The following is a 20,762-nucleotide window of genomic DNA, read 5'->3' as shown; positions in this document are numbered from 1 at the left end:
TTGCAAAAATGAGTTCCCTCATCACTAATTAAGGCACGTGGAGTCCCAAACCTCGAAAATATGTTCTTTTTCACAAACGCAGCTACCACCATGGCATCATTTGTTGGCAGGGCAATTGCCTCCACCCATTTCGATACGTAGTCAACTGCGAGCAAAATGTATTTGTTTCCTCTGGACAATGGGAAAGGTCCCATAAAAGCTATCCCACACACATCAAAAATCTCAACTTCCAGGATATTCAAAGGCATCTCATGCCTCCTTGTGATTGTTCCTGTTCTCTGACATTGGTCACACTTCTTAACAAACGCATAGGCGTCCTAGAATAAAGTTGGCCAAAAGAAACCGGATTACAATACCTTTGCAACTGTTATATCTCCTCCATGATGGCCCCCATAAGGTGATGCATGACAATCATACAACACTAATTCTACCTCTTTTTCTGGAATGCATCTCCTCATCAACTGATCAGCACATTGCTTGTACAAATATGGCTCATCCCAATAGTAGAAGTTCACATCATGTAGAAACCTCTTTCTAGCTTCAGATTAAATTTCAGGAGGAAGTACCCCACTCACAAGATAATTCACATAATCTGCGTACCATGGGGGAGGATCTTGGGTGATAGCAAAAAGTTGCTCATCAGGAAAGATTTCTTTAATTTGACCACCCTCCTCTGCGTGGTTGTGATTTTCCAGCCTTGATAGATGGTCAGCTACTTGGTTCTCTGTCCCCTTTCGATCTCGTATTTCTACATTAAATTCCTGCAACAACAAAACCCAGCGCATCAATCTAGCCTTAGATTCCTTTTTTGTAAATAGATACCTAATTGCTGCATGATCGGTATGGACTATGACTTTCACTCCCACCAAGTATGCCCAAAATTTTTCAAAAGCCCACACAACAACTAACAACTCCTTTTCAGTGGTGGTGTAATTCAGTTGTGCATCATCAAGAGTCTTACTCGCATAGTAGATGGAATAAAACACTTTGTCCTTCATCTGGCCTAGCACTGCCCCAATAGCATGGTCACTCGCATCACATATAAGTTCAAATGGTAAGGACCAATCTGGTGCCACAATAATGGGAGCAGACACCAACTTCTTTTTGAGTTCTTCAAATGACTTGAGGCAGTCGTGATCAAAGTTGAAAGTTACATCTTTGTCAAGCAACCTGCACAACGGAGTAGCAAGTTTAGAAAAACCTTTAATAAAACACCGATAGAATCCCGCGTGTCCCAAGAAACTCCGGACACCCTTCACTGAAATAGGTGGAGGTAATTTTTCAACCGCCTCCACCTTCGCCATATCAACTTCAATGCCGCTCCTAGACACTCTGTGACCCAACACGATGCCTTCTTGTACCATAACATGGCACTTTTCCTGATTCGGTACCAAATTTGTTTCTTCACAACGGGCCAACACCTTGCTTAAATTCCTCAAACAATCATCATAAGATGACCCAAAGACTGAAAAATCATCCATAAAAACTTCCAGAAAATTTTCCACCATGTCGGTGAAAATAGCCATCATGCATCTCTAAAAAGTGGCTAGTGCATTACAAAGACCAAACGGCATTCGCTTGAAGGCAAAAATGCCATAACGACAAGTAAAAATGGTCTTTTCCTGGTCCTCTGGGCATATGACAATCTGATTATATCCCGAATAACCATCAAGGAAGCAATAATATTCATGCTCGACTAATCTGTCCTGCATTTGGTCAATGAATGGAAGTGAAAAGTGGTCCTTTCGGGTTGCTTTGTTGAGCCTTCTATAATCAATCTATAATCAATGCAGACTCTCCACCCCGTCACAGTGCGAGTAAGAATTAGCTCATTTTTCTCATTCTCAATCACAGTCATCCCCCCCCCCCCTTGGGCACACATTGAACTGGGCTTACCCAGTTGCTGTCAGAAATAGGAAAGATGTTACCTGCATCGAGCAATTTGATTACTTCCTTTTTCACAACCTCTTTCATAATGAGATTTAACATTCTCTGTTGCTCCACACTGGGGCAGTGTCCATCCTCCAAGAAGATTTTACGCATGCAAAACGATGGACTAATTCCCTTGATGTCAACAATAGTCCATCCAATAGCCTTTTTATGCTCGCGGAGTACTCTGAGCAATTTCTCTTCTTGAGTGTTAGTCAAGTTGGAGGAGATAATCACGGGCAATGTCTCAGAGTTCCCCAAATAAGCATAACGCAGGTGCGTTGGTAGAGGATTAAGTTCTACGTTTGGAGTTTCTTCAATAGATGGCTTAGGAGGGGTCAGAGTGATAGGTCTGTCCAACTCCTCAAATTTTCCAAACCCATGGACATAATTGCAGGACATATCAATTACTTGCTCAATTTCTCCCATCATTTCATCTTTACTATCTTCTTCATCCCCAATCAAAGCTCGTTCAAGAGGATCTACAGGGCTCATATAAGGCACGAATGATGTAGCATCACTTTCCACCACAGAAACCATGGATAGCTCTTCATAGTGGGCTGGTAACTTGAGTGCTTTATAAATATTGAATACCTCCACTTGATCACCCGCTCTCATTGTCATCTTTCCTTCGCAAACATCGATAATAGCTCGGACCGTGGATAAGAATGGACGCCCCAACATAAATGGGACTTCCTGATCAGGCTCGTAATCCAAGATAATGAAATCAACATGGAATATGAAAGAACCCACTTGAACTAACACATCTTCAATCACTTATTTAGGATGAGCAAGGGAGCGATCAGCCAACTGTATGATAACTGTTGTTGGGCGTGGCTCACCCAACCCCAACTATCTGAACACAAATAGCGGCATCAAATTGATGCTCGCTCCAAGATCACATAAAGCTCGCCCAACTGCATGTTTACCAATCGAGATTTGGATAGTGAAACTACCTGGATCCTTCAATTTCCGAGGTAACTTGCCTTGAATTCTTGAGCTACACTCCCCAGTGAGTGCCACAGTTTCGAACTCGGTCAGCCTCCTTTTATTTGCCACTATGTCCTTGATATACTTTGCATATTTGGGCACTTCTTGTAAGATGTCAAACAATGGAATATTAATTTGCACCTGCTTCAAAATATCAAGAAACTTTTTATATGCGGCGTTATCCTTTACTTTCTGCAATCTTTGAGGGAACGGAGGTGGTGGCCTTGCAGCCAATGGTGGGGGTTGCTCAGCCACCGCCTCTCCAGTTGGCTTCTCTGACTCCTTAGATTTTTCTGATGTTGATTCTATAGTGGCTGGCATCTCATCAAAATTCACCTGTTTTCTCTTTTTCGACTGAACTTCTTCTAATTGTCTCCCATTCCTCAACGACACGGCATTAAGGGATGCCTTAGGATTAGCTTCAGTGTCATTGGGAAGAGCTCCAACTGGTCTAGTGTTTTGAGCACTGGCAAGATGTCCCATTTGGCGCTCCAAATTTCTCATTGTTGCGGCTTGGGCTTGCTACTCAGCTATAAATTTCTGAGCGAGGGTTTGCTGTTCAGCCATCACTTTTTTCAACATGTCTTCAAGGTGACTTGTTGGACTCGCTTGTTGTTCAGCCTGAGGTGGTCTATATTGTTGTTGAAGAGTACCTTGGTTTCCACCCCAAGAGAAGTTTGGATGGTTCCTCCAGTTGGATTGTAAGTGTTCCATATTGTTTTGTTTGGCCCCTATTTGCATTACCCATAAAGCAGACAGACTCTGGATTAGCGGTGCATAAGTCGCTCGTGTGACCCTCTCCACATATTTCACAAAACACTTGAACCTGTTGTACCGGTTGTGCTTGTTGCTTGGTTATAATCAAGGTCATCTGATTGACTTGGTTGGTCAGTGTAGAAATCTGCGCTGATAATGCCGAGATGACATCTAACTCAAGAACCCCTGCAGACTTTTGCACTGTGTGTCTGCCCATCTCTCCTTTCCAATCCGGATTGCTTTTGGAGAATTTGTTCAATAATGCATATATCTCGTCAAAGCTTTTATCCAACACTTGACCTCCAGCAGTAGCATCTACCACAATCTTTGTTTCAGGATGTAGACCTTCTATGAAAGTGTGAGCTAATACTTCTCTTGTCTGATTGTGATGAGGACAGTCTCTGATTAGCCCCTTGAACCTCTTCCAAGCTGAGTATAACGACTCTCCCGCTTTCTGTTTGAAGGCAACTATCTCACTTTGGATCTTTGCAGTTTTGCCTGAAGGGAAGAACCTTGCCAGAAATTTCCTTGCCAAATCATTCCATGAGGTAATAGAATTAGCTGGTTCTGCCTTCAGCCATCGCTTTGCTTCACCCAACAGTGAGAATGGAAAAGTGTGAGCCTCACATTGTCTGGAGTGACTCCGTTAGTGATATAAGTATCACTAATATCCAAGAAGTTCATGATATGCTGTTGTGGATCCTCGTGTGGAAGACCCATACACTGCCCATTCGCATGAAGTAGCTGGATCATGCTGTGTTTCAACTCAAAGTCCCCAGTGATTCTGGGCTTCACAATGCTAGGGGTGACATTGGCAATGCTGGGCATCGTCACCTCCTGAACAGCCATTTGTTGCTCCTCTGCCATGTTCCCAGGAAATTGAACAAGTGCCTGAATATTATTCGTATCCCTTGCTTCCCTCAACCTCATGTGAAATGTTCTCTCAAGTTCAGGGTCAAAGCCTTGAAGTCAGTCTTGGCTTCTGACCATACGCATTCAATCAAAGTTCCTGAGATCCAAGCAACAATCAAGTAACGTTAGACTTGACGAAATAAATAATTAAAGCAAAAACTAGAAAGTAGTTAATATTCAAGTCCCCGGCAACGGCGCCAAAAACTTGTTGCTTCCAAACGCACACGCAAGTATACGTGGTCGTACAAGCAATAAAATGATAAGTCAAGTGTCGAACCCACAGAGACTTTTATCAACTACCCACTAAAATTGCTATTTAGTCAAGCTAAAATCAAGTTCAAGAATGTGATTATACTAAATTATAATTCTAAGTAATGACCAAATTATCAAGCAGTAAAATGATTGTTATGTATTCAATAGGGACAAATATTCCAGGGCTGTGATCGATTCACCAATCTTGTTGTGTTCTAGTTAACTCTCCCCTCTCATACAATTCATTCATGGTTGCTAATTAATTGATATTTGCTCTCATAGCCTTCTCCTGAAGTACTACTCGCCTATTCAAAATAGATTAACGCCTATATTCCTGTGGAATCAATCTATTAAGAACGCACTAAGATTACAATATTTAATTAAGCATGGTGACTAGGTATATGCCTATCCTAACCACAAATTCCCCCCCCCCCCCCTCCAAGAGTTAAGATCATGCTCTCTTCAATTCTTCTCTAATCTAAACATAGCTTTCCCAAGCATAGCATAGATAGTAAATAGAACCTAACTGCTGGCCAGACAATTAAGCAATTAATCACGGAATTGAAAAAAAAACCATATATTAGTGAATTGTATCAAGTTTAAGTCAATGTCAAATAACAATATTCATGGCTAAATCACAACTCTAGAACAATGGGTTTTTAGCCATTCATGATAATAGCAAACAATTTTATAAGTGTTGAATAATTGAAAATACTAGAAAAAGATGAAGAAAACTGAGATCTCTTAGCTTCCGGATGTTTCTCGTGTGTATTCTATCTCAAAAGTGGCGTCTCTCCCTCACAAATAAGTTTAGTCTTGCTTTTATACGTTTTGGATAGGTCTAGGGCCGAAATAACCGTGTCCCGATTGCTCTCGGATCATTCCTACACATAAAAACACCTCAAATTAATATAAATCAATACATTTCACATCGTAAATTCACGAAATAAAAGTAAAATATGAGGCGATATACATACAAATATATATACACTTTAAGCTAAACATCAATTTGAAAGGGAAAAAAACTAAAATTTGTCTGTGACTTTTTTTCTTTTAATATATTATATGAATTTCTAATTTAATAGCACATGATATTTTATAAGTTAATTACTAACAATTAACCGTGAATAGGCGCAGGCATTCGGGCAGTTCGGATTGGATATGAGAATTTCGGTTTGCATTTTCAGTTTTCGGATTGAAGTAATGACAATTCAAATCCAATCCAAATAAGTTTGGATTGGATCGAATTTTTTAAGTTCGGTTTCGGATTAATCGGTTTGGATATTATGGATTTTCGATTTTGAGCGTATAAGTTGAGATGTTTTTACTTTTTACAAAAATGAATATCCAAATAAAGTATGCGTGTTAAATTGCTCGAAAAGTTCCTCATTCTTGTCGCAATCATCCTAATAAAGTATTCAAGTAATGAAATTATTGTATATAAAAAAATACAGTAGAGACATTAATACGACCGATAAGAAATAGTAATAGTAAAATCATGTCCAATTAAAAAGTATTCTGACAATAATTTAGTAATTAATACTAAATATATGAGATAATATCTAATGGGTAGAGTGTTGAACTTATTACTATTGACATATGGATAATGGACTGAATATAAAGTGTAAAAATATCGAATTTTTGGATATTCAGAAATCTGAAGTACCAAATCTAATATCCAATCCATAATCCAAAAATTATAAAAATTAAATCCAATATCTAATCCGTAATCTGAAAATCCAAACCAAAAATCCAAAAAATTTGAATTTCGATTTGAATTTCGGATTTGCCCAAACTATGCTCATCGATAGCCGTGAAAGTCTTTTCACATAATAAGTGTGGGTTTAGTTCCTATTATCTCATTTCGAACACCGCGTATTTATATTAGTCAATCGATTTCCTTTTCATATAATATAAATTCACTTAAAAAAAAACACTATTTACATAATCAAATCAATTGATAAGATAATTACAAATTTACAATTAACATTATTTTATAATTTGATAAAGATAGTAACTTAAACCTATTATTACAAGTTGTACTAATAGCAAAGCTTGACATTATCACACTATATAAATTAAACGATTCTCTTCCCTATATATACACAAAATACATTAGTGTCACAACTAACCACCACCTCAATTTACTACTACAAAGAAAATGGCCTCTCTTCTCCATTTCCTATTCATCTTCTTTATCTCATTTCTTCTAATTTCCCCTACAATATCACTCAAATGCTCGTCGCAAATCTTTTCTAATAACACCCACTTCGCCAATTGCACTGATCTCCCTTTTCTCAAATCCTCTCTTCACTGGACTTATAATTCAAAAAATTCTAGACTTTCAATTGCTTTTATTGCTCCTTTGCCATCTTCTAATGGTTGGATTGCTTGGGGTATTAACCCCACCACCCCATCAATGATTGGAACTCATTCTCTTATTGCATTTAAAGAATCCAATGGCTCTATTGTTGTTAAAACCTACAATCTTACTTCCTACAAAACCATTGTAGAGTCTAAGAAACTTTGGTTTACTGTGTTGGATTCTAAAGCTGAGTCCTCTAATGGGGTTTTGAAAATCTTGGCCACTTTGGTACTACCGGCAAATTTGACTTCGGTAATGTTAAGTGTTTATCGTGATTTTTTTACCATATTTATATTATTATTATTTTTTTGTAGAAAAGTAGAAATCTTTCAGTTTTGTGTTTCTGATCCTAAAAATATTTGAGAAATATTTATTTTTAGCCGTTCTAAAAAATAATAGCCAACAAAATGTATAATTTTTGTATATGTGTATATTATATGCAAATAATATACATATTTTATATACTTTTTGGCTTCGAATGCAATTAGTTTCGGTTGACAGACCAATTTTGTATTTTGCCAAAATATTTTGGATTAAGACTTTTTCGTTTCACTCGATAGCATCAACAATGTTTTAACTCTTTTTGAGAGTTTTGTTTTGGGAGAAAATTGTTGAGAAACAAATGTTAGCATGACACTTTAGTGAACTATTTTGGAAGTGAGGTTATTACTTCAAAAAATATATATATACTTTTTTATACAATGGATTATTCATCTCGACCATTGATGTAGATCAACTATTCGAAACCAACTTTAATTTTGTTGTGTGTGACACTTTGGTATATGTTCTTGTTATAGACAGATTTACTCCCGTTTAAGATTTGGTATTTTTATATGACACCGGATTGTTTTGATCGTAACAGTTGAACCAAGTGTGGCAAGTTGGGCCAGGGGTGAAAGATGGCATACCTGTGGTACATAAGTTTGATGCAGATAATTTGAATTCTAAAGGCATTTTGGATTTGGCTATTTCTTCTGGTGATAGAAAAAAGAATGCCACTGCCCCTACTCCTGCTCCTGCTCCTGCCGCTGCTAATAATACTGGTGGACAGAATGGAAAAGAAACTGGTGGATCTTCAAAAATTTGGGAGGATGATTTTAGTTTCTATGTTTTCTTGTTGTTTCTTGGAGTTTGGTTATTGTAACCTTAGATTGACTAAATTTTCTGATTTTGTCAATGCAATAACACGATTCTGGAGGTCAAGGATTAGGGTAAAAGGTTAGTAGGTAGTCGAGTTTCAGACAGCGTATCTACCCTATCATATCATTCTCGTATTATCTAATGTTCGATTTTAATTACTACCTGTCGTTACCCTTGCTTCGTTTGTCTTACTGCTTTGTTATTTTGATGTTGTTACTGTTCTTGTTTTCATTAGTCTCAACATGGCTTCTTCACAACTGCTTCTTTTTTTTCAAAAATGTTAAGAAATGCTTTTTTTAATCGAGAGTCTTCCGGAAATAGCCTCTCTACCTTCGTAAGATAGGGGTAAAGTCTACGTACGCAGTACCCAAATGTCACGTTGGTTAATTTATGAATTTTCTTATGCGTAGTAATTACTCAAAATTCAAATTCATTAATTGATGTCCAAGCCTCCAAGGTGTCAATATAAAAAAAAACATAAAAGTATTTATTATAAAAAATAAATGCATTTCTATACTAAAGAATGATCAGCTTATGTAATTATCATTTATTCATTTAAAAGTTGCAGAATAATTTATCCTTTTGCTATATTTTTCTAAAGGAAAACAATGTAGTTCAAGACTTCAAGTTTAAAATATTAGGGTGAATATTATGGATTTACGCTATGTTCACACTTAATTATTTAGTGGAAATTTTACCAGTTATAGTAAAATTATCCTTTAAATGCAGATAATTATAGAAAAAGATTCTTATAGCTAGTATCACGCCATACCGTTTGTAGAAGATTTTGCATGATTATGTTAAATCTTCTTGTGCCCATAATCAAATGCCAAAATTCGTGTCTGTCCTCTTTGAGTGTTGTGTCTGCTTCAATTGGTCAATATTCCTATCTTTAGTGACTAATAATATTATAAACATAATGTGAAAACATCCTTTAAATGAAAATAATTATTTCAAGAAATCTCGTCACATCATGCCATATCTTATTGTTGTTATTGCTTGTTAATTTGTACCTCTTTTTTTTTTCCTTGAGGTGAGCATCTTCGGAAGCAGTCCTCTATCTTCACAAGGTAAAGATAAGGACTGCATATACACTACCCATGATTTCGGCTCAGATCCTGTATGTCTACCAAAAAACTAAATATATAAAATTATATTTGAAAGAAATTCAATTAAATAAAGGAAAAAAAAGGGAAGGAAAGGAAAAAGGACAACAAGGGAAAATAAAAAAAAAAGGATAAGAATAAATACTATAAAATTACATGGCACATTGATGCAAATCACCACTTAATACAAATTTAGGTGTAGCTTTTTAAGGGGTATATATTCCGTCTTAAAATAGTTTAAGGGGGTATTAGTACCCTCTTGAAAAATAAATATGTAGTTGAAAATTTGATGATAGTTTGAGGGGAGTGTTTGTGACGACCCAAAAGGTCATCACTTGTTTTAAATTAAATTCTATGACTTCGAAGCCTTGAGAACCTCATTTAGAGTCACCTTGAAAACCTCATTAACCGGAAAGCTTAAATATGAAAATCTGTGAAAATGATAAATTTTGACTATAAAATGAATTAATTTGACTTCGGTCAATATTTTTGGTAAACAGACCCGGACCCGTGATCTGACGGTCCCGGAGGATCCGTAGGAAAATATGGGACTTGAGCGTATGCCCGAAATCGAATTCCGAGGTCCCGAGCCCGAGAAATGAATTTTTAAAGGAAATTGTTTTCTGAAATTGTTTAAGGAAATTTGATATGAAATTTGATTAGAACGTGTTGGTATCGGGCCCGTATTTTGGTTCCAGCATCTGGTACAGGTCTTATATATGATTTAAGATGTTTCTATAAAATTTGGTGAAAAACGGACGTCGTTTGACGTGATTCGGACCTAAATTGCTAAATTTGATACTTGATGAAGTTTGAGAAAAGTTCGTATGAGGTTGTTGAGTTAGTACGTGTGTTTGGTTAGGAGCCCCGAAGGCTCGTGAGTGTTTCGGAGGTGATTCGGGAAGTTTTAGACTTAGGAAAAATTGCAGAAACCACTGCTATTGCACCAGTTCTGGTGTAACCGCACCTACGGTCCTTTGGCCGCAGATGCGGACTCGCAGGTGCGCTCAGTGGATCGTAGATGCGGTCCTCCTTCGCAGATGCGGATATTTTTTCGCAGATGCGGTTCCGCAGAAGCAGACCTTTTCTCGCAGGTGCGGCCCCAGCGGGGCCTAGCCATTTCCGCAGATGCGCCCTATTTTCCGCACGTGCGGTGGCTCAGATGCGACCCCTGGACCGCAGATGCGGAAGTCGGGCAGTGAGTCTTTTTAAAAACATAACTTCAGCGATTTTCTTTCAAACTTTCTCAAAAATTAGAAGACTAGGGCGATTTTCTCAAGAGATTTTCTTCTCAAATCACAAGTAAGCACTTATTAACTGATTTTTTCAATTATCTAATGTTTTCATCAACTTTTATCAATAATCTTAGGGTTTTAATGGTAAAAAATTGGGGAATTGGGTAGAGTTCAGGCTTTTTAATTATTTGGGAATTTGACCTCGTTTTGGGGTCGGATTTCAAAACAAATAATATATTCGGGCTCGTGGAACGGGTTTTGGTCCGAACCTCGTATTTTGACCAAGCGGGCCCGAGGTCAATTTTTGGGTTTTTGGGAAGAATGATTAAATAGCTATAATTGAGCATTGGAATTGGATTGTTTAGCATTTATTGATATTATTAAGTTAATTATGTATAGATTCGATTGGGTTGGAGCCGAATTTGAAAGGAACGGCGGTATTTGAGGCTTGAGTTGGCCGTGGAAGTTGAGGTAAGTGTTTGGCCTAACCTTAGCTTGAGGGATTAGGAGTTGAGTCATATTTGCTATGTGGTATTAGTTGTGTACGACGTATAGGCATGGTGACGAGTATCTATACGCTGGTGTCTAGCATGACCGTGAGTCTTATATTGTGAATATCTTGATTTCGTTGTATTCTTCATGCTTGGTGATGATTTCTAGTTGTTGTGAAAAGTTTGTGGAATGAATTGAGACCTTTGAACATCTTGGAGCATTGGCTCGAGTTATATTATAAATTGTAAAAGTATATGAGATGATTGAACCCTTTGGAGCATTGACTCAAGTGGTAAAGCGAGTTATGAAGTATAAGCGAAAGATAGAGAAAGAGTTATTGAAATGTTCCCTTGCCGGGATTTAATTATTTATTTGTTGTCCCCTTGCCGGGATTTAATTGTTGTTCCCTTGCCGGGATTTCTATATGTTCTTATTTATTCCCTTGCCCTTGTTTGTGATTGTTGTTTGGGTGAGGAAGAGTGTTAAAGCACGAAGGATGATGTCGTGCATTGTTGATATTGTGAGGAAATAGTGTAAAGCACGAAGGGTGATGCCGTGCCACACGATGTACCATTCCGTACTGATTTTATTGATTACTTGGTGAGGAGAGAGAGTAAAAGCACGAAGGGTGATGCCGTGCACATCTTTAATAAATCATTGTTTTGGTGAGGACGAGAGTAAAAGCACGAAGGGTGATGCCGTGCAAACTGTTGATTTCTGTTCCTTGTTGATATTCGAGTTGTGTTGTTCCTTTCTTTACTTGACACCTTTCTATTCAGAACTGTTATCTCCGCCACAGCATGTTTCTCCCTTCCCACATTGACTGGTTATTTTTGTATTTTTTTTTTCCACTGTATATATTTAAACTGCACAGGTTTATTTGATAGTCTGGTCCTAGCCTCGTCACTACTTCGCCGAGGTTAGGCTAGGCATTTACCAGCACATGGGATCGGTTGTGCTGATACTACACTCCGCACTGTGTGCAGATCCAGGAGCAGCTTTCGGACAGTAGTTGGAGGGCTTCCTTCAGTCCACCCGCGGACCTAAGGTAGACCTGCAGGCGTCCGCAGGCCCTGGCGTCTCCCTCTATCTCTATTCCCTGTTTCATGTTCCTTGTTCAAAAACAGTTTATCTTATTTTCTTCAAACCTTGTATCTAGTGACTCTTAGACAGTCTGTGATACTGTGACACCATATTTTGGGTATTTGAGGTTTTAGAAGTTGTAATAGACGTTGATTCCAGATATTTTATTGTTACCTTTCGCTTAATTATTTAAAGTTTCGCTGATTTCATGTTATCGCTTATATTTGTTAAAAGGAAGTAATTTGTTAACGAAGTAAGTAGTTAAGTTTTGGCTTGCCTAGCTCCCATAGTAGGCGCCATCACGACTCCCGAGGGAGAGAAATACGGGTCGTGACAGTGTTATGCCTTTCCCAAATTCTTTTAAACTTTATGTTCCTTTCCCTTCCTCTCTCCCCTCTCTCGCTTGTAAACTCTTTGTCTTCCCTCAAGCTCTTCCCCCTATTCCCCGTAAGCCCCAATTCTAGTAAGTATCTTATTATATATAAAACATACAAACGCACAGAACTCACCCTAACATAACAAATCTAACAACACATAGGAAACAAAATTGACCTTCCCAAAAAGACCCTCTCTTCTGATTTCAAAAAACTCCCCCTCACCTCATCTACAACTCCTTATTCCTTCTCTCCCTTTAATTTTTTCCATTTCCACAAAATACGAATTTAACCCTAAATCTCCACAGTACCCTTTTACTTGCTTTCTTGTTGTCAAAAGAGTTGAATTCATTTGAGGGACATTGTCGTTTCTTGGTTTTACAACTCTTTTTGACTAAAAGGGATCTCCTAAATTCGCTTTGAATTATAAAAAAGATACCAAGTTCATCTCTTTTATGTTTTTGGTCTTGAAAGACTAAATGATATGATATTTTGTACTTTAAGGTAGCATTTTGAAAAATATCAGATGGTATGGTCATTCATTTTGCATCCAATTCTTCGCACCAATCACACCAATTCTCTACCCACAATGATTGCTAAACTTGAGGCAAGAATGGTGCGCAAAGCCTCATCTACATCTACATCGTTGTCGTAAATCATCAACTGCCGCCAACTTCACTCCGCAAAGGCACAATACCAACTTTCAGTCATAAACTCTTGTTTTTCATCCTCGTGTTTATTTTTTCTGCCAAAACATAATCAGATTTTAATAAGAAATTTCACCCACCGTCACCACCAAAAGACCACCCATTCTGTCACGACCTCTCCGACTCCTTTTTGTCATTAGATATTCCCTATTCACAAAAATCTTATAAATTTTTAGCTCTTTCATCACGAAAATCTTACCATTTTGTCAGCTATCAAAGAATTTCACTAACCCCAAATCCAACACTATAAAATAGAAACATCCATTGTTTGAAAGAAATTCAATTAGAGAAAGAAAAAAAAAAGAGAGAGAAAAGGAATGGAAGGAAAAAGGACAACAAGGAAAAGCAAAAAAAGGAAAAGAATAAAAACTATAATATTACGTGGCACAGTGCATGCAAATCACCACCTAATACAAATTTAGGTGTAGCTTTTTAAGGGGTATATATTCCGTCTTAAAATAATTTAAGGGGGTATTAGGACTCTCTTGAAAAATAAATATGCAGTTGAAAATATGGTGATAGTTTGAGGGGAGTGTCATACCTTTTCCCGATTTCTTTTCAACTTTATATTCCTTTCCCTTCCTCTCTTCCCTATCCTGCTTGTAAACTCTTTGTCTTCCCTCAAAATCTTCCCCCTCTCCCCCGTTAGCCCCAATTCTAGTAAAGTAGCTTTTTAGGTATAACACATACAAACGCGCAAAACTCACCCTAACATAACAAATCTAACAGCACATAGGAAACAAAATTGACTTTCAACTCTTCCGATTGTAAAATCTCCCCCTCACCTCCTCTACAACTCCTTATTCCTTTTCGCCCTTTAAATTTTTTTATTTCTACAAAACAAGAATTTAACCCTAAATCTCCACAGTACCCATTTACTTGCTTTCCTGTTGTCAAAAGGGTTGAATTCATTTGAGGGACATTATCGTTTCTTGGTTTTACAACTCTTTTTGACTAAAAGGGATTTCCTAAATTCTCTTTGAATTATAAAAAAGAAACTCAAGTTCATCTCTTTTATGTTTTGGGCCTTGAAAGGCACTTGTGAATGATCTGATATTATGTTCTTTAAGGTATCATTTTGAAAAGTGTCAGATGATATGATCATTCATTTTGTATCCAATTCTTCAAACCAATCAGACCAGTCTCCGTCCACAAAGATTGTTAAACTTGATGTAAGAATGGTGGGCAAATCCTCATCTACATCTACATCCCAGGCTATTCCCTGGTCTGTCCCAGACAAGTTTGGGCTTGGGCCTGGGCCTGGTGACAATGTTACGGAGCCTGCTGTCTCTTGTGATTCTGATGGTGATTATGTAAGTGTTTGTGAAATTTAGCTTTTTCTTTCTTTTAATTAGCGTAGATATGGAAAAATGCAATTCTTATTGTTGTTTAAGTTTTGGGTATTGACAGTGTAAAAAATGTGTGATATCACTTAAAAGGTAATTGTAGGTAATCTTATTCAATAAGCACTTATTAGTATCCTAGAATAGATGGTAAGTAGCATGCTATAACATGTTAATTAGTCTGATAGTACTAAAATTTATTACATTGTCATTATATATAACTTAAATTCTTACAAAATGGGGTTTGCAAAATGCAGCAAAATCTTTAAATGACATCCTTGTTTTGTAATGTTGGTGCATTGAAAAGCTTAGAATTAGGGGAAAAAGCATAAGTATCCCTCAACCTATGACCGAAATTTCAATTACACACATTTCCTTTTCGAGGATCCTATTACTCCCTGAACTATTATAAAGTGAAATTATTGTCACCCTAAATGTTGATGTGGCAAAGTGTGTGTGTTTCGCTCTCTTTGAGAGAGCGAGAAGCCCACAAATTTACTTACTGTTCTTTTTCCTTTTCTATTCTTTTTCTTAATCTTTTGTCTTTTACATTTTTTTCTTCTTCCCAAGATGACAACCACCATTAAAAGGCATTGAGCTCCATTTACAACATCACTCCTTTGAAAATTTATTTTTTAATTTTAGATTGGTATTTTTTCCTCAAATTTTTATGGGTTCATTCTTATCTTTGCATTAGCAAGAAAAAAAATTAAATTTGATTATATGTACACGTGTCATCTTTTTATTTGATATTAAACTTAATTAATTATGACAATAACTTAAAAAAATATTTTTTCCTTTCTTTCGAAAATATACAATTCTTTTCTTAAAAATTCGGCGACAACGACGACTAAAGAAATTATCATTACGTGAATATCGAAGAATTAAAATTTTGGACTTCATTGTTGTCATGTTGCTACTAGTCATGAAAGAATAGAATAATGGATCAAAATAAGGAACATAATGAGAGAGAAAATAAAAGAGTGACATAATATATATTGGCAAGCGAGTGTGTTTCACCTCCCAATAAACATCTGGTTATGATATTTTAAGGAGATATTTATTTTATTTTAGAATAGTTTAGGGGGGCAATAGGATTCCCGTAAAGAAAAGGTGTGTAGTTGTAATTCCGGTCATAAGTTGAGCGGGTACTTATGAATTTTTTTCTTAAAATTTTCTACATATATGTCAACTTAATTACTTTCTCTACTAGTTTATTGGTCCGCGTTTCATGTAGACATGTACCTCTGCAAACATGGATACCTGTGCAACACTAAAGTAGTAAAGAATAATTGTAGAAAATGAGAGATCTATTAGCTTTTGCATAATGAGTATGAGTAGAAGTAATTTGACATCTTGAACGAACGCAATAGTATATGGTTGGTGCAGCTTGGACTTTTATGAAAAGGAAAAAGGACAACAAGGAAAAGGAAAAAAAGGAAAAGAATAAAAACTATAATATTACGTGGCACAGTGCATGCAAATCACCACCTAATATAAATTTAGGTGTAGCTTTTTAAGGGGGTATATATTCCGTCTTAAAATAATTTAAGGGGGTATTAGGACCCTCTTGAAAAAAAAAAGTGTAGTTGAAAATATGGTGATAGTTTGAGGGGAGTGTTATGTCTTTTCCCAAATTCTTTTCAACTTTATATTCCTTTCCCTTCCTCTCTCCTCTCTCCCGCTTGTAAACTCTTTGTCTTCCCTCAAAATCTTCCCCTTCTCCCATGTAAGCCCCAATTCTAGTAAAGTAGCTTTTTAGATATAGCACATACAAACGTACAAAACTCACCCTAACATAACAAATCTAACAGCACATAGAAAACAAAATTGACCTTCCAAAAAAGACCCACGCTTCTGATTTTGAAAATCCCCCCCCCCCCCACCTCCTCTGCAACTCCTTGTTCCTTCCCGCCCTTTAATTTTTTCCATTTCCACAAAATATGAATTTAACCCTAAATCTCCACAATACCCATTTACTTGCTTTCTTGTTGTTAAAAGGGTTGAATTCATTTGAGGGACACTGTCATTTCTTGGTTTTATAACTCTTTTTGACTAAAGGGATCTCCTAAATTCCCTTTGAATTATAAAAAAGATAAACAAGTTCATCTCTTTTATGTTTTGGGTCTTGAAAGACACTTGTGAATGATCTAATAATTGTTCTTTAAGGTAGCATTTTGAAAAATGTCCGATGATATGGTCATTGATTTTGCATCCAATTTTTCAAACCAATAAGACCGGTCTCTGCCCACAATGATTGCTAAACTTGAGGCAAGAATGGTGGGCAAAGCCTCGTCTACATCTAATTGCTGTAAATCATCAATTGCCGCCTACTCTACTCCGCAAAGGCACAATACCATCTTTCAGTCATAAGCTCTAGTTTTTCATCCTCATGTTTATTTTTCTGCCAAAACAAATCATATTTCAATAAGGAATTTCACCCACCGTCACCACCAAAAGATCACCCATTCTTCCACCACCTCTCCGACTCATTTTTGTCATTAGATATTCCCTATTCACTAAAATTTTACAAATTTTCAGCTCTTTCCATATCACAAAAATCTTACCTTTTGTCAGCTATCGAAGAATTTCACTAACCCTAAATCCAACATTATAAAAAAGAAAACTCCATTATTTGAAAGAAATTCAATTAAAGAAAGGAAAAAGAAAAAAGAAAAGGAAAGAAAGGAAAAAGGACAACAAGGAAAAGCAAAAAAAAAAAAGAAAGGAAAAGAATAAAAACTATAATATCACGTGGCACAATGCATGCAAATCATCACCTAATACAAATTTAGGTGTAGCTTTTTAAGGGGGTATATATTCCGTCTAAAAATAGTTTAAGGGGGGTATTAGGACCCTCTTGAAAAATAAATGTGTAGTTGAAAATATGGTGATAGTTTGAGGGGAGTGTTATGCCTTTTCCCAAATTCATATTCCGGCCTGAGTAACACTCTCCATAAGGCCCACAAGACGGACCAAGGTATCTTAAAGTACCGGGGTAGCGATGAACCCCTCTGGGACCCGAGCTGGCCCCGCCGGAACGGTCTGGGCCGGAGCCTCCTCATCAAACTCTACCTGAGGCTCCGCCGCTGGTGCTGCCGCTCGAGCTCTGGGCCGAGCCCCGCCCCTGCCTTGGCCTCTAGCACGGCCTCAGCCTCGTCCTCTGCCCCTCGTAGGAGCTGCCACAGGGGGCTCGGGCTGCTGATCAGATGATGAAGCCGTATGTATTCTCGCCATCTGCGAAAGAAAAGAGTAGAGAGTTCAATTAGCATTGAGAGATCAATTCGCACGACAGAGATGAATAGAAGTGAAATTGTTCCTAACTATGTAGCATATGGGGGATAAGCACAGACGTCTCCATACCGATCCCTCAGACTCTACTAAACTTGTTCGTGAATTGTGAAACCTAGGCAACCTAGTGTGATGATACCAACTTGTCACGATCCGAATTTCCTACCGTTGGGACCGTTATGGCGCCTAACATCGCACTCGCTAGGCAAGCCAACACTAGAGTTTTATTCACCTTTTTCCTTTACTTTTCACAATTTAAAATTTAACAAAACTAAATCAAAGGAAAATAATAGCGGAAGTACATAATTAACTGATTATCCTTTTACCATTAACAAAATCAAAACAGTTAACATCCAGAAACTGGTGTCACGACCCACGAATATTCTATGAATATCTACAAGTAATGGTCTGAAAGAAAAGTACATTTGTCTCGAAGGAAAGTAAAACAGAAAAAGAAGAACATAGGAGGGAACGCCAGGGCCTGCGGACGCCTGCAGGACTATCTTGGGTCTCCTGGATGAATGCCTACAACCGACCTCTCGATCAGCCACAACCAACTCCAAAATCTGCACAGAAAGTGTCGAGTGCAGTATCAGTACAACCGACCCCGTGTACCTGTAAATTCCGAGCCTAACCTCGACGAGGTAGTGACGAGGCTATGGCGGGGCATATACAATATAACCTGCAACAGTATATAACAAAGCAAAAAGGAAATGCCAAACGAATTGGGACAATACCTTGCAACAAAGTAAATACGGAACCCAAACATCTTGCCAGTACTCGGCTATAACCAATCCTTAAGAGAATAACAATACTACAGGAAAAAATCACAGCAGAAGAAGAGTACATAAACAATAAATGATGCGGCGCGCATCCCGATCCTACCATATAATCTGTAACAATATGAGCATTCACCCTTATTACTCCTTGTTGTGGCGTGCAACCAGATCCCACTTGTCCACCCTTATTACTCCTCAATATATCACCCTTATGCCTTCTGTTGCAGCGTGCAACCCGATACCACATGTCTACCCTTATTACTCCTTGTTGCGGCGTGCAACCCGATCCCACCAGACAATCATATTTCACTCTTATTCCTCCTGTTGCGGCGTGCAACCCGATCCCACCATATCAGTACCAACCATACAATAAGAACAAGCATCTCACAATATAGCTCAAACCCTCCACAATATGTATGCCTCAAGCTAAACCCAACGGGAATCTATACAATTATAAAATCTCATCGATTATTACTACACACCGAGACTAACCAACATGTATCATGAAACACCAATAAACCAACTTAAACCAGTAATGTAACACAATGAACTACAGAACAATTTATATCTTCAATAAAGAAAGCAACATCTATCAAGAAGCAATTAGATATGGAAGCATCAATAAGCATGTAACAGTTAAGACAGGAAAACAATATATTAGGAACGGGGAAAGGAACATGTTAAACAGGTAATTTGGCGGCGCATAGGCACTCGTCACCACACCTATACGCCACACATATGGAATTTCACATAGAAATTAAGTCGGGGATCCCTAATCCCTCGAGTCAAAGACCAAACACTTACCTCATTCTAACGGACAATTTAAAGCTCAATTACCACTTTACCTCTCGATTCCACCTCCATTCCGCTAGTATCTAGTCATAATTAACTTAATAACATCAATTACCGCTAGAGAAATCAATTCCAATGCAAAATTATAAGTTTCCCAACATTTTCCCCAAATAGTCAATAACCGACCCCGGACCCGCTTGGTCAAAACTCGAAATTCGGACCAAAACCCGATTACCCATTCACCCCCAAGCCCGGATATACAATTGGTTTTGGACTCCGACCTCAATTTGAGGTCCAAATCCCTAAATTTCGAAATTGCTTAGTTCTATCCAAAAATCCCCAATTCTACCATGAAAAACACTAGATGCTATGATGAAATCTTGTAAAAAGATGAAATAGATTGAAAGAAATGATTTAGAATTATTTACCTATGATTTGGGGAAGAACTAGCCCTTGGATAATCACCTATTGATGTTTAGGTTTTGAAAAATAGAAGAATGAATGAGAAATCTCGTCCAAGTCCAAGGTTATCAGCTGCAGATGTCACATTTGCGACCCGAGCTTCGCAATTGCGAAGTCCTCCACATTCTTGCTGCCTTTGCAATTGCGAAGGAAAGTTCGTAAATGCGAACATGATCCTCCGCAAATGCGATGAGATGATCGTATTTGCGATCCCTGCCCTTCCCAGTTCACTTCGCAAATGCGAAGAAATCCTCGCAATTGCGATAACTGCTGGCCTAGCCTTCCTTCGCAAATGCGACGAAGGCCTCGCAAATGCGGAACCTGTGATATTCGCAATTGCGATGTCTGATCTCGCAAATGCGAGATCAGAGGCATGCAACAGGTTCAGCTATACCGACAAAATTCCCTAAGCCCAAATCACTCTGTAGCCTATCTGAAACTCACCCGAGCCCTCGGGGCTCCAAACCAAACATGCACACAAGTCTTAAAATATCATACGAACTTGCTCGCGATTAAATCACCAAAATAACACCTAGAGCTACGAATTTAGTACCAAATTGCATGAAATTTTCAAGAAAGTTTCAAAGCTTATAACTTTTCAACCAAAGGTCCGAATCACGTCAAATCAACTTCGTTTTTCACCAAATTTCACAGACATGAATTAAATATTATATCAAACTTGTACCGGGCTCCGGAACCAAAATACGGGCCCGATACCAATGAGATCACACATTAACCATTCTCAAAACCGTTG

At 37.8% G+C, this 20,762-nt stretch overlaps 2 protein-coding genes across 2 annotated transcripts; one reads left to right on the top strand and one right to left on the bottom strand.

Annotated features, from left to right (window-relative positions):
- On the bottom strand, positions 2,782 to 3,423 carry LOC109231714. The gene has a single exon (XM_019397354.1). The coding sequence runs from the start codon at positions 3,421 to 3,423 to the stop codon at positions 2,782 to 2,784; it is 642 nt and encodes a 213-aa protein (XP_019252899.1).
- Positions 6,945 to 8,521, top strand: LOC109231874 (auxin-induced in root cultures protein 12-like). Its single transcript, XM_019397493.1, has 2 exons — positions 6,945 to 7,456; positions 8,067 to 8,521. The coding sequence occupies exons 1-2, from the start codon at positions 7,001 to 7,003 to the stop codon at positions 8,346 to 8,348; spliced, it is 738 nt and encodes a 245-aa protein (XP_019253038.1). The 5' UTR covers positions 6,945 to 7,000; the 3' UTR covers positions 8,349 to 8,521.

The sequence above is a fragment of the Nicotiana attenuata genome, chromosome 8, assembly GCF_001879085.1.
Source record: "Nicotiana attenuata strain UT chromosome 8, NIATTr2, whole genome shotgun sequence".
Classification (NCBI taxonomy): Eukaryota; Viridiplantae; Streptophyta; class Magnoliopsida; order Solanales; family Solanaceae; genus Nicotiana; species Nicotiana attenuata.
Note: the sequence above shows the minus strand (reverse complement) of the source record. Positions and strands in the feature narration are given on the sequence as shown.

Excerpts from the sequence above, each read along its gene's own strand:
- LOC109231714 (XM_019397354.1), bottom strand. The coding sequence starts at position 3,423 with ATGAGAAATTTGGAGCGCCAAATGGGACATCTTGCCAGTGCTCAAAAC.
- LOC109231874 (XM_019397493.1), top strand. The coding sequence starts at position 7,001 with ATGGCCTCTCTTCTCCATTTCCTATTCATCTTCTTTATCTCATTTCTT. Across the intron at positions 7,457-8,066 it reads TACCGGCAAATTTGACTTCG|TTGAACCAAGTGTGGCAAGT; the intron begins GTAATGTTAAGT and ends TGATCGTAACAG.